This window comes from Crassostrea angulata, chromosome 2, assembly GCF_025612915.1.
Source record: "Crassostrea angulata isolate pt1a10 chromosome 2, ASM2561291v2, whole genome shotgun sequence".
NCBI classification, from domain to species: domain Eukaryota; kingdom Metazoa; phylum Mollusca; class Bivalvia; order Ostreida; family Ostreidae; genus Magallana; species Magallana angulata.
In genome coordinates this window covers 26,670,971-26,685,313 of record NC_069112.1, presented here as the reverse complement: position 1 = coordinate 26,685,313, position 14,343 = coordinate 26,670,971, and the positions used below count along the sequence as shown (strand labels likewise).

The 14,343-nt window shown below is 34.1% G+C and overlaps 1 protein-coding gene across 1 annotated transcript in view; it reads right to left on the bottom strand.

The window, feature by feature from the left end:
- Positions 1-14,343, bottom strand: part of LOC128174094 (uncharacterized) — a 197,451-nt gene that overhangs the window by 75,953 nt on the left and 107,155 nt on the right. Inside the window, exons 15-17 of the mRNA XM_052839729.1 lie at positions 11,823-11,911; positions 9,605-9,713; positions 6,768-6,870 (exon numbers count right to left, since the gene is read on the bottom strand). Of these exons, the coding sequence (XP_052695689.1) occupies positions 6,768-6,870; positions 9,605-9,713; positions 11,823-11,911 (301 nt within the window). The remainder of the gene's footprint in view (positions 1-6,767; positions 6,871-9,604; positions 9,714-11,822; positions 11,912-14,343) is intronic.

Here is a 14,343-nt window from a genome sequence, read left to right as displayed (position 1 = left end):
TATAGCTTTCAAAGTATAACTTGATCAAATGAAAATTAAATGTAGCTGTTATCAATGAAATACAAAATGTTTAGAAACATAGTATACATAGTATATTATACAAGTTCATAGGGGTAGGTGTTGCAATAAAATTATATTATGTGAACTATACCGACAAATACGGAAGAGATCAATCATCCACAAAACACAGACGTGGTTGAGCCAGATTGTTCTATTTTTTAAAATTGCTAAAAATATATTCGTTTAAGCTAATTAAATAATTATAATTACTCTTTTTACTTTCTATATTGATATTCCTGAGAGTGTTTATACCGGCAATGGCTTTCTTAATCAGCGGTCATACTTTCACTATAGTAATCTTCGATTGAAATTCGGCCAATCCCCCAAATCGGCCAGTCTAAGGATTTTTTCTGAATTTTGTCTAAAAATGAGCAATTCGGCTTATGCCCCACATCGGCGTATGCCCCGGAAAATACGGTAGTGTTTTTGAGAAAGATATTGTTGTTTATTCTGATGCAAGTAATGTAGCAGCAGGGTCTTATACTATTGATGTAAATCAAGAGGTTTTTCATTTAATGTGGAAAGAGCATGAGGCTAAGAAAAGTTCTACGTGGCGTGAATTAAGAGCCATTGAACAAACTGTGAAATGTTTTCAAGACAGATTTGCATCAAAGACTATTAAGTGAATCACAGATAATCAAGCATGTGTAAAAATAGTGCAATGTGGGAGTATGAAATTGGAATTTCAAGAGTTAGCCATGAATATTTTCTCTGCTTGTATTCAGAAAGGTATTAATATTGATATTCAATGGATTCCAAGACAAGAAAATATCAAAGCTGATTATATAAGCAATATCATAGACTATGAAGATTGGGTTGTGACAAAGGAATTTTTCCGATTCATGGATGAATTGTGGGGTCCACATACAATAGATCGCCTTGCAAATTCATATAATAAAAAGTTGGAAAGATTTAATTCCTTGTTTTGGAATCCAGGTTCAGAAAATGTCGATTGTTTTTGTCAGAATTCGAGTGATGAAAATAACTGGCTTGTGCCACCTGTTATTCTGATAATTAAGACTATCAAATATCTTGTGAGCTGTAAGGCCAAGGGTACTCTTATTGTTCCAAAGTGGAGTTCTTCACCTTTTTGGACTTTTATTTTTGGGAAAAATCTAGGCTATCGTGGTTATGTACAAGAAGCAATCGAATTTAAAAACCCCCAAAATATTTTTCAACAAGGATTGAACAAAAAACTCTATATTTAGATCTAACAATTTTTGTACTCCCGTGTTGGCCGTAAGATTAGATGCTGGTAAATGTTGATGTATTGTTGTTGAAATAAAAAAGTTGATGTTTTTTAACATATAATATCTTTTTACTTTGTTTTACATTCAAGTCTTGATACATACATTTTGACTATTAATTGATCGGGGTGAATGATACTTTATGTAAAAAATAAAAAAATTTGAAGTTACGTCCTGGTGTCCTGGTGCAGTGGAAATGAGTAAGTCCTGCTATATAGCATGGTATAGCCAGTGGAGTTTAGTAAGTCCTGGTACATAGCATGGTGTAGCCAGTGGAAATGAGTAAGACCTGCTATATAGCATGGTGTAGCCAGTGGAAATGAGTAAGTTCTGCTATATAGCATGGTGTAGCCAGTGGAAATGAGTAAGTCCTGCTATATAGCATGGTGTAGCCAGTGGAAATGAGTAAGTCCTGCTATATAGCATGGTGTAGCCAGTGGAGTTGAGTAAGTCCTGGTACATAGCATGGTGTAGCCAGTGGAGTTGAGTAAGTCCTGGTACATAGCATGGTGTAGCCAGTGGAAATGAGTAAGTTCTGCTATATAGCATGGTGAAGCCAGTGGAGTTGAGTAAGTCCTGGTACATAGCATGGTGTAGCCAGTGGAAAAGAGTAAGTCCTGCTATATAGCATGGTAAAGCAAGTGGAAATGAGTAAGTTCTGGTACATAGCATGGTGTAGCCAGTGGAAACTAGAACTGTCCTAATGGGACTAATACCCCCGCTAGGCTAATTTCAAATGGGACAAATAATTGAATTGAATAATAATTAAGGTTTGGAACACATAAAAAAAAAAAATTCTAGAATTGTAAAAAAAAAAAAAAAAAAGTTAACAAAGAAAAATTAAAATCAAAATTGTCAGAATTTCACTGTAAAAACATATCTATAACAGCAATACATTTACAAATGTATGTTTTTGATGATATATTTTTTTAATTTAATTGATTTAAGGAAAAACCAACAAAATGACAATAACCCCTCCCTTTGCAGTGAATAGAAATACCGGTAGCCAAGCAATGCTCTTCTGTTGATAAAACTTTCAATATCTTTCTAATAAGAGTCTTGACAGATGCAATTAGTTGTTTCAAATTTTTCTCACTTTCTCCTATGGCACAATTGAACTCCATATCAGAAAATTGATCCCATAGGACTATGATTTTCTTTGATGAGTCTGTTAAATTTAATAAACTCCCAAAACATTACCATAATTACCATACTATGTAAAAATATGTAAAAAAGAAAATTTAATATTACAAACAATTTTAAAATTGCCAAAACACTACAATCCTATCAGTAATTTTGAATTTCATTTAAATTAATGCCCAATAGGGTCACTTCATCAAATTACTTGACAAATAAATTTCAACAACCTCTAAAAATAGTTTAACTTCTTTATTAATAATTATATTATTTATTTCCTTATAATGATAGACCTTTTGGTTTACATGAAACAGTTTTAAAATAGCCCCAAAACCATCACCCATTTTACAGATTATCAATTTCCCCTAAACACATGCTCCATCTGAGCCATGGCTCAGATAATGGCTCCCTTGGGACAAATGAATTCAGCCACACTTGTCTTTGATGTTCTCATCAGCTCCTAAGAATTTATCATTGACAAACAAAAACTTTGCATTGTCAGTTGATAGAATACTTATAAAAAATATTTTTTTTTTTATTAATTAAGACATAAAGACAAAAAACTCCATCTGGATGTATTTATATAAATATATTTTAGAGTGTTTTCTATTAATTAATTAATAAAATCTGTAAGGATTACCTCCCTTACTTTTCAACATTAGTGTACAATATATAGAATAAGGAAAATGAAAACTGTCATAAAATCATTAAATCTTGTCTGATCTTAAAAAAAATTGCAGGTGCACATCTTCAGATGGTGTTCAACATATGTACAAATTTTCAAACTGTTCCATGCAGTAATAAAAAATTCTATAGGGGGGACAAAGTTGCGTCTACAGACAGACGGACAGACGGACAGACGGACAGACAGACAGACGGACAGACGGACAGGGTGAAACCAATATACCCCCCTAAACTTCGTTTGCGGGGGTATAATGAGCAAGTCCTGGTACATAGCATGGTGTAGCCAGTGGAAATGAGTAAGTCCTGCTATATAGCATGGTGTAGCCAGTGGAAATGAGCAAGTCCTGGTACATAGCATGGTGTAGCCAGTGTAAATGAGTAAGTCCTGCTACATAGCATGGTGTAGCCAGTGGAAACGAGCAAGTCCTGGTACATAGCATGGTGTAGCCAGTGGAAATGAGTAAGTCCTGCTATATAGCATGGTGTAGCCAGTGGAGTTGAGAAAGTCCTGGTACATAGCATGGTGTAGCCAGTGGAAATGAGTAAGTCCTGCTATATAGCATGGTAAAGCCAGTGGAGTTGAATAAGTCCTGGTACATAGCTTGGTATAGCCAGTGGAATTGAGTAAGTTCTGGTACATAGCATGGTGTAGCCAGTGGATATGAGTAAGTCCTGATACATAGTATGGTGTAGCCAGTGGAATTGAGTAAGTCCTGGTACACAGCGTGGTGTAACCAGTGGATATGACTTTGGTATATAGCTAATGCATGATATTAAGTGTATATGATACTTATTTATATGTTTTAAAAAGGTATATTTACATTCTACTGTGTTTTTCCATTAAATTCTGTGATCTTCAAATGCCTCTAAATGCAACAAGTAGTCAAAGGTCAAATTGACGAGTTTTATTATGACGTCACAAACGTTGAACGCTGTAAACTGCAACGTCACAAGCGAAAATCAAAGTGCACGCTTGTGGCTGTTACTGTGGCTCTTCCATTAATATTAACTTACCCTTAGGATAAGATCGGAATTTTAAGGTATAATTCACATTTGCAGACAAGGCAAGAAGTTAAAAAATGTAAATATAAGCATTAAATCATGATTTTTTGAAGTATACACTCTCATAACTGCCGCGGTGTGTGCATACAAATTTTCATAACGCGCTAACGCGCGTTACTCAATTTGTATGCACACACCGCGGCAGTTATGAGAGTGTATACTTCAAAAAATCATGATTCAATGCTATAATAAAACAACTTTATCATGAATGTGATAAATACATGGCTTGATATTTTCATAAAATCTGCATCGTTATTCTGTCATATTGATTGGTGTTTTTTGTTTACGTTTTTCAGACATTTTTTCTGTGGGGAGATGGAAGGAAGTCCTCTCCAAAAATGATAACGAGGATCAGCGCATATCAGCTCTGAAAAATGCAATCCCAGAGTATTGTTTAAAATCCAAAGCGAAAAACACATGTAAAAAATACAAATATGCTTTTAACGCTTTTTGCAAGTAGTGTTCTTCCTTTATACCCCAGATTAGCCCTTTACCAGCTTCAGAGACAAACGTCGCTATATACATTATTCACTTGTCGACTAAATTCCATTCTGTAGCTAAAATTCAAGAAGCGGTATATTCTATAAGTTGAGCTCATTCTCTAGGAGACTTTAAAAATTCATGCGATTCCACTCTTGTCAATTCAGTGAAAGAAGGAGCTATAAGATCAATCAGCCATACCGTGAAGAAAAAAGAGCCGATTTCACCGGAAGTGTTATCAAAATTAGTGAAAAAATTTGGAAAAGAATCGGATTCCTTACAAGATATACGATTGTGCTGCATGTGTTTAATAGCATATGCTGAATTTTTGCGTGTTTTCGAACTGATAAATTTGAAAAGATCTAACATATGTATTTTTGATTCTCATGTTTCGTTGTTTATAGAAAGAAGCAAGACTGATGTATACAAAGAAGGAAGCACTGTGGTTATTTCAAGAACTCCAAATGATACATGTCCTGTAGCTATGTTAGAGAGATATTTACGGAAAGCAAATATCATGCCTTCTTCTGAGGAATTTGTTTTCAGGTCCATACTTTACTGTAAGAAATCCAAGTCTTACAAGCTTAGAAATGGTAATAAACCATTATCGTATACTCGAGCAAGAGAAATATTGCTCGACGCACTAAAGTCTTTAGGTTTAGAATCCGGTAATTTTGGTTTGCATAGTCTTAGATCGGGGGGTACTACAGCTGCTGCTAGCAACGGCATTACTGATAGACTGTTTAAGAAACATGGTAGATGGAAATCCGAGAAAGCCAAAGATGGCTATGTTCAGGAAAATTTATTAGAAAAGTTATTGGTTTCGAAAAAATTAGGTATTTAATAAGATAACATTGTTTTTGCCACTTTTCACATTATTGTGTTCTTTCTTTATTGTCGAAAATGCAGCAAAATAAGCGCTTCTTTCACTAATCATGTGTTTTGTTATTATTGTAAATAATTTATGTTCGGTTGAGTGGAACAAATAAGAACATAAATTAATTTATCATAGGTACTAGAACACATGTTATATGTTTTGGTTTTATATATTTAAACCTGTAGCCATTGGCTACTATTTATAGCATATAACCTGTAGAACAGGTATTCAAGTTAAGCACGATTTTCACTCATTCGAAGGCTTTTCTTTGCCGCATTTGCACAATCCCCACCCACCCACCCACTTATTAAGTGACATTTAAAAATCAAGGACTGTGCACTATGTAAAATGTTTTATTTCAGAAAGAAGTTTGAAGAATCTTTATATGTATTTGTACGTGTCAATAAATGCAGCAAAATAAGCGCTTCCTTCACTAATCATGTGTTTTGTTATTATTGTAAATAATTTATGTTCGGTTGAGTGGAACGAATAAGAACATAACTGGCGTGTCTCTAATAAGCTTCCGTACAAGTGTTTCACACGAGTGATTTTTTTGCCCATGTTAGTTCACATTGCCATTGTCAGCTATACCGGAAATAGAGAGCTATTTTATGTAATGCGTATATTTGTTTTAGTTCAATACTTGTTTTAATTTACCAAGAGTTTGTACATGACTCTATAGTTTATCATATAACAGTGACAGTCTAGACTGTATATATTTCAACCCTTGTTTAGCCATAATTTATTTATTTTTAAACATATGCTATTTTCATTTTTGTCTCAGGTAATGATATCCACGAAGTGACACAGTGGCCACGGAGTTACACGGGCGCCCACGGTGCGACACGGTGCTTTTTCTTGAATTTTCCAATTCACATACACTGTGTCAGACCGTTTTCCACTGTGTGTATCTCCATGGACCATCCTCAAAGACCTTCAAGGGAAATGCCATGTAATTCTATGGACAGATGAGAGGGTAGTTCCAAGGAATGTCCATGGAATTTTGAGCTATATTGCCATGGACATTTTCCAGTTGTTTTCCACCCTTATTTTGTCAAATACATCCTGGACAAGGAGACCACATGCTCCAGGCTTTTTTCATGGACACTTTCTTCATGGGGTTTTCATGGAATATCCATAGAATTCCATGGAAGTTTTACAGCTGGGGCATAACACCCCCCCCCCTTCACTTTGTCTCAAAGAATTGTTAAAATTGTTACCTTCGTATTGTAAAAGTTTCTCTGCAATATGTCTCCTTTCTTGGTTCAATTCTTCTTTAGTTATACTTGTAAGGGGCTGATGAGCCAAAAATTTTCTTGCAAACTAAAAAATTTCAACACATATATTTCAACACAGATATTTCAAAGTTTTTGATGTATAGTTCCGTCTAATTTGAGATAAGGAAGTTTGACTGTATTCCTATTTAAAAATTAAATCCCCCCCCCCCCACAAATTGTGGCCCCATCCCACTCTCAAGGAATCATTTTTGGCCAATTAGTTTCTGAGAAAAATTTTACAGACACCCTATAACCCTCAGGGATCATGATTTAAACAAACTTGAATCTACACCACCTGAGGATGTTTCCACAAGTTTCAGCTTTTTCAGGCCAAATGGATTTTAAGAAGATTTTGAAAAAAATTTCAGTATAACATACTTGTCAACCTCCAACATGTGAAAATCTGGTCATGACCAGATTTGGAAAGTAAAAAATCTGGTCATAGCGCGTAACGACATTCACGACATATTTACCATGCATTACATAGGTATATACAATAGAAATATGTGTTAAAACTTCTGTGTAATGCTTTATTGCAAAGAAGCATTTTAACTAACAGTTGCTGATTTTGAATTTTGCAAAGTGATCTGACACAGAAAATGGTAGGTTGTGTTCAGCTAAAAAAATGCAAAAAGAGTTTCTGTTACATTAACCTTGCTTTTGAACTCTGTAAATGATGGCATGAAAGTTGTAAGTGACTTGGAAGAGTTAATATGTGTATTAAAAAGCATCCTATACATGCATGACTTAGCGTTTTTGAATGTTTAGTCAGATCATTTTGGGCACAAAATCCAATATTCAAATGTGCGTTATATAGAACACAAAAGCCTCGTTTTGTACTCGATTACTTTGATTTACTTATGGGAATTAATTTTCCCATATATGTTGATAGGTACAAAAATATCGTTTTCTTTTTGTTGGTTTTGATTCCGCTGGCCCCGATGAAGACCTTTTCTTATTGGAATCCATCACACTTAATGATTTAAACCTTCGCTTAGTCAAAACAACTCACGATAATAATTACACTTAATGTGTCTGTTATAGCCATCGGCATTGTTTACGTGTTACGTAAATCCAAGCTCAGCTTGGGTTCATAACTGGAAGTCAAACGCGCAACGTAATTTACGAACCAAATCCGGAAATCGGGAGATTTTCGGGTTGTTCGACAAAAATCGGGTGAAAAGAATGACCCGCCGGGTCATAAAAAATAATCGGGTGAAGGGTTGAAAAATCGGGTGTGACCCGACGAAATCGGGTCAGTTGGCAAGTATGGTATAAATTTCTTTGTTGGAAATTGATTTCCCATTGTGGCCCTACCTTACCCAAAGTAATCATGATATGAACAAACAGGAATCTTCACTACCCGAGTATGCTGCCGCACACAAGTTTCAGCTTTTTTGGCCAAATGGTTTTATAAGAAGAAGATTTTTAAATATCTTTTTTTAATATTTATAAATTTTTTTATATTCCTTCCCAACTGACTTTCCATTCAGGCCCCACTACCACCAGGGTTCATGATTTGAACAAATTTGAATCTTCACAAGGCGACATTAATTTGATTTTTAGTTTTACGGATCCGCCGACTCTAAAAATTTGCATTTTAAAAAACAAAAAAATCGAAAATTTTCAAGCTGCTCATTTCAAACCCATGTATCACTGAGACATTTAAATCTGGATGTAAAAATGCTTGCAGAATGATGGAGAAAGGTCAAGGTATTGCAGAACATCGTTGGATTGGTTTCGTTGTGTTCAAAGGGGGCGACTTGGGTGAAATAATTATTTTTTTATTCGGAAACTTCGCCGGAATTTCCTCCAAAAGAGAAGGTGAAGTTGCCCTATATTAGGAGTTCACAATCGTTTAAATTAACCCACAAGGCAATAAAATGATAAATAACTTATTTTAAAGATGTTTTTACTGCCTTAGCATAATTACTCGAGACTGTCTTATCTTTACTGCGTTGGGGTAACATAAATTCTAATGATGCAACCATATTAGCTGTGCAACCAATGTTTATTCCTTTTAGTGTTGATGTTACAATTAGGTGGTAACTTGTAATTAGTTAAAATAATAATAAAACCCTTTGTTTACAGTTATTTTAAAAAAAATATGACCTTCAACTTTACAGATGTAATTGTGTCAAAGGGTTGAGTACCCGGGCCAGCAGCTTTTTGCTTTTTTTTTCCTTACTCCAACTTGACTTTTCTTGGAAAAAAATCCATAAAACTAAAAATCAAATTATGATCGCCCAACCTGAAGATGTTTCACACAAGTTTCAGGTTTTTTGGACAAATAGATCATGATTTTTCAAAGGCCATCTTGAAACAGTTTATTGATTCTAGACTTTAAGTATACATTTTCTTTAATTACACACTATAACAATTATTTCCTAAAAGTTAAATATTAATATATATGTGATAAGGAAATAATGTTATGATGTATAGCGGCCGGGTATTGGTTCTGTCTGTGTTCAGCATAGATAATACCCCAGTATGATACCCAGGCTTCACCTAGGGAAAATATATATCAAAATCCTATAGGGATGTATTATACGCATCCCTTTCTCATGTTAAAAAATGCTGGGGGAAAAGTTCACAGATTATGGTATGCATATCTAGACATTATGTTCTATTAAATACAGTTTCTAAACTTCTGTTGAGGGGATTAAAAGGAATTGTGATAGACTGAATGACTACCAGCATCATAAATATTGTACTCCCTACAGCAAAAAATGTTGTATAATATATGAATCAATAACTTTACAAGAAAACAAATCTCTTACCAGTGTTGAAAAAACTCCACAATTGTAGCCATCTGTTTGCATAGACAATTCTTGGTGGCACAGTTTCCAAGAGATTTGTTTCTCCAAACACCTCATGCTCAAAAAATTTCTAAAAATTGAAAGTAATTTTCTCAGTATTCTCTTAATTTCAATATCAAAACACATAAAATCATAACTAGATAATTGCAGTGCTGGTCAATTCGCCCCAAAACCATTTACCAGTACACCCATGCACGAGTGCCCTAAAATTTTTTGTAGTTCCCCAAATATATGTTTCACGAGCGCCCCAAGTAGGCTTCACGAGCCCCAAACGTACGAGTGCCCCAAAATAAAAATCAATTATCTTATGAAATAATATATCCATTTCTTGTGGCAATTGTGCAATATTAATTTTTTTGTCTATTTACCATCTACATGTAAATCAAACACACAGCCCATTGGACCATCAAGTCACTTTTAATACAAAGTAATGTTTTCAAAAGCATGCATGGAAATTTACTCTTTATTTTAAGGAATACTTAAAATAATTAAAAGATTCTTATTAACACTTGCATTCATGGGTAAATAGTTTGTATGTTTAATTTTATCTTTATGGAGTCTCAATTGCCTTTGTTGAATAGGACGGGATATTGCTGCTTTGTTTGTCTAGAGATGGTTTCAATCGTTTGTGTATATCTAATTAAAGTCTATTGATTTTTCAACTTGAGAAAAAACCCTGAAACTAACACAGAATATTACACTCAAGTTACAGATTTTCTGCCTGATCGGTTTCTGAGAAGAATATCTTTAAAGATTTTTCTCTATATGTTCCTATGTAAAAATGTTGACCCCCCATTGTGGCCCGACCTTACTCCCAGTGATCGTGATTGGAGAAAAAATTGAATCTACACTACCTGAAGATGCCTCCACAGTTCCAGCTTTTCTGGCTAACTGGTTTTTGAAAAGAAGATTTTAATGATTTTTCTCTATACATTTGTATCTAAAAATTTGATCCCCAATTGGGGCCCCACCATACCCCCGGGGATCATGGTTTGGACAAGCTAAAAAAAAAAGTAAATCTACACTACTTTAGGATATTTCCACACAAGTTACAGCTTTTTTGGCCGATTGATTTTTGAGAAGATATTTCTCTGTATATTTCACCTCAGGTGTGCTAACAATTATTTATGTCTCTGCTACATGTACACGCACTTAGTATTTCCATCAGCACAATTAAACTCCGTTTTGACTGAATAGACGAGAAAATACTTACAACTAGCCTAAAACACATTGCAGTAATCAACTATTACGAAAAAACCATACCGTATTACCATTAGAATTTGGTTTTTAGTTGTTCAAGTACCGTACCTGTTAATGTATCTTATTTTCCCAAAATAATAGTCAGCTGTCTTACTTTCAGATGTCTATATTTGATTGGTACGTAAAAATGACAAATTACAGGCGATAGTTCCCCTAAGATACAAACCGTAATTCATGAAAATGAAACGAAAATCAAAACAAGCTAAAACCACCATCAAAGGTGAAAATGTCAACGCATTGGAATAACTTCACAAAATCGGCATTAATGTATCTTGCACATTTCAAATATTCCTTTCGCACGCAAACTGTTCCACAACAACCAAATTCACCTTTGTCAGATTGACCCATTTTTTATACGTTCAAAATGGCCGCTTCTTTGTTTCAAAGAGGGTTTTGAGATATCTCTGTCTTATCATCATTTCCGTAAATTACTCAAATTTGAAACAGAATTAGCCCTTAATTTTTGCAATTTATATTTTCCTTCCCATAAGGATAATTTATGCTAAACTACGTTGAATTTGACTCAGTAGTTCTTGAGAAGAAGATTTTTAAAAATGCACCCCCTTTTTCTACAGTTTCGAGGTTTTCTCAACTTTGAATAAAGATAGGTCTTTCATTTCTGCAATTTATATTTGCCATACCATAAGGATGCTTTGTGCCAAATTTGGTTGAAATTGGATAAGCGATTTTAGAGAAGAAGTTTAAAATGTGAAAAGTTTACAGACAGAGGAACGACGGAAAAACTGTGATCAGAAAAACTCACTTGCCAACAATTTTTAACGATGTATACTGTAAGAAGATGCAGCCATTCATTTTAATTAACAGACTTGAATCCCTTTTAATCAAGCATGATATGGTTTGGTAGATTAGTGATACAAGTGCTTAAAAAAAACTTCCAAAATTTAGATTTAATCGTTACCTCCAATAATGTAGTACTTTATTGGCCCTTTCTTTTGAGAATCCCATGGAATCAAGGAAGTAGAAGTTTCCTTCACATGGCCGCAAAATCTACATCAAAATAAATACAAATATTTACATCCTCTTTATGTTTTCTCCTGTATTTCTTAAGCAAACCAACTATGATTTGATATCAATAAATATTCTCAATCATTCTCAAACAACAGTTAACTCAATATCTCAGTTATCAATTACTTAAAGGACATTTTCATGGATGATTGGCGCCAAATAATTTTGATAGACTAGTTGATTAGTGCATTTGGTGTGGTACATATACAATTTCAAGAAGAGAAAATATTATCTCTGTCGACATTAGTTTTTTTTATTATGGTGCTAAGATTGAGACACTGCATTTTATCATCACTGTAAGCATCAAATGACCTACATTTATTCAAGTTTGTACAGTTTTTTTTTATTTGGAGATTTGTTGAGCATGTTGAACAGTCAGTTGACCCTTTGGCTTTTATGGTTGTGGCAGATGTGGTTCCTAATGAGGTTCATGTTGATGAGGTTCTGGCTGATAATACTTTGAAGAGGCAACTTTCAGAACTTAAACTAATCAAAGGCCGGAACGGTCACAAAGGTGTCGGGCTTTCATTTTCTTTTATATAGAATATCAAAAATTTGAATATCTGTACTATATAACAGTTGTATATCAAATAATGTTAGATTTAGAATAAAAAAAAGTCTATGAATTATGTTTTGTGCTGCTCTAAAAAAATCAAAGTACTGAAGTACTAAAAGCCGGGCTCTTTTGGTGTGTCTTTATACTTATTGTGTAGTAAAGACTGAAAATCTCTCTCTCTCTCTCTCTCTCTCTCTCTCTCTCTCACTCTCTCTCTCTCTCTCATGCTTTTAATGTCGGCAAAGCATCAGAGAGCGACCAAATTTTGTAAGCGGCTATAAACAAAAAATATGTCTGTCTAGTAGAAGTTAAAAAGTTCAACAGTTGCTGCCTTGAATTTTGCAACAAGCATTATATATTCAATCCCCGTTTCTTCATCGCGCAGCAAAGTAGTTCATGGAAATTCATGCGCATTGTATGTGTCCAAAATGCATAGTAATGTTTTAAAAACACGTTATTAATAATAAAACTAAAAAAGATAGACAATTCATTCGAAATTTAAAAAAAAGAAACAAAATGCCAACACTTTTGACAAAACGTGGCTCTTTATGTAACTATTTGGTATAGCGGAAGCTTTACCTTGACGCTGTTTGGTTTTTTGTTTATTTGTGCTATTTATAGTAACATTGGCGATTTGCCTGCCTATAGCCAGGACTCTGCTTTCAGCAGAGCCTGGCTAAAAATCAGTACATTTCCTTCTAAAATAGGTAGTGATGCGTTTATAATACAATACTCATCATGGTTACAAAAATCGAATTTTTTTTCTTTCTACTTTAAACAGTCTTTGAACAATTTTTTACAGGTTTCTTTATTTGATTACATTAACAGTGTGTCCCTAATTATAATAATAAAACATACTTTTATTTATTTCGATTCCCGTTTGAAACAAGATTACCAATGGTTTACAAACAAATCCAAAACACATGCTATCTGCTCGACCAAACAACTGCATTATCGTATTCATTTTTGCAACAAAATCACTAAATACGTTTATCGCTTACATTTATTTTGGAGACCGTGCCCTATAACAAATAAATTTACATATCAAATTTTATTCCTATCTGGCATGGTCTCCAATTAAAATGTAAAACTTAAATAATATTTAGTGAATTTTTACACCTTATTGTATTCATCCACAATATCTTGATTAATCAAATTTATACTTATGCAGTGAGTTGTCAATAATTAGGGAGGCAAAGTTGTTTTTTTGGACACAATTTAGTTGAATAAATGGAATAAAAATCTTGTAATACGTTTAATGCTTTAAGGAACTTATTTCTAATGCGCATTTAAAAGGCGGTGCAGAGCATGAATTTTTGGACGATTGCCAAGCCACACGATCGCTAGAAGGCTGCCGAGCATTAGCTCGACACCTTAATAATGGTGTAATTCCTGATCATAGTGATGCTGATGTAGTCACCCCATCATTAAATCCAGGATAGGAGGTATTCATCTTTTACCTTTATTATCTTTTACATATTGTTAAGATATTTACGTACACTTCAGAAAAATTTGCTAACCTTTGTTTTCATATTAATAGGATTAATTTAAGTGATGATGAAGAGCTAGAGGAAGAGTATGAGGATTCTGGAGAAGACTGAGTTGGAAGTTAAAAAAGAGCTTGAGCTCTTGTAGTGCTAACTTTCAATGCATTACTCAATGTAGGGATGTCAACGAGTACTGTGGAATCATTAGATTCATTGGTGGCTCAATTTTCGTGGAATACGTGGGAACCTCTCATCCACAAATTAACATCCTCCACGAATTAATAAATAAGTGTTAATTAGTTAGTACCGCCTATTAATCTAATAAGCAAGGCAATAGAGCATATTATTTATTGTCAAGCAAAGGGTGTGTT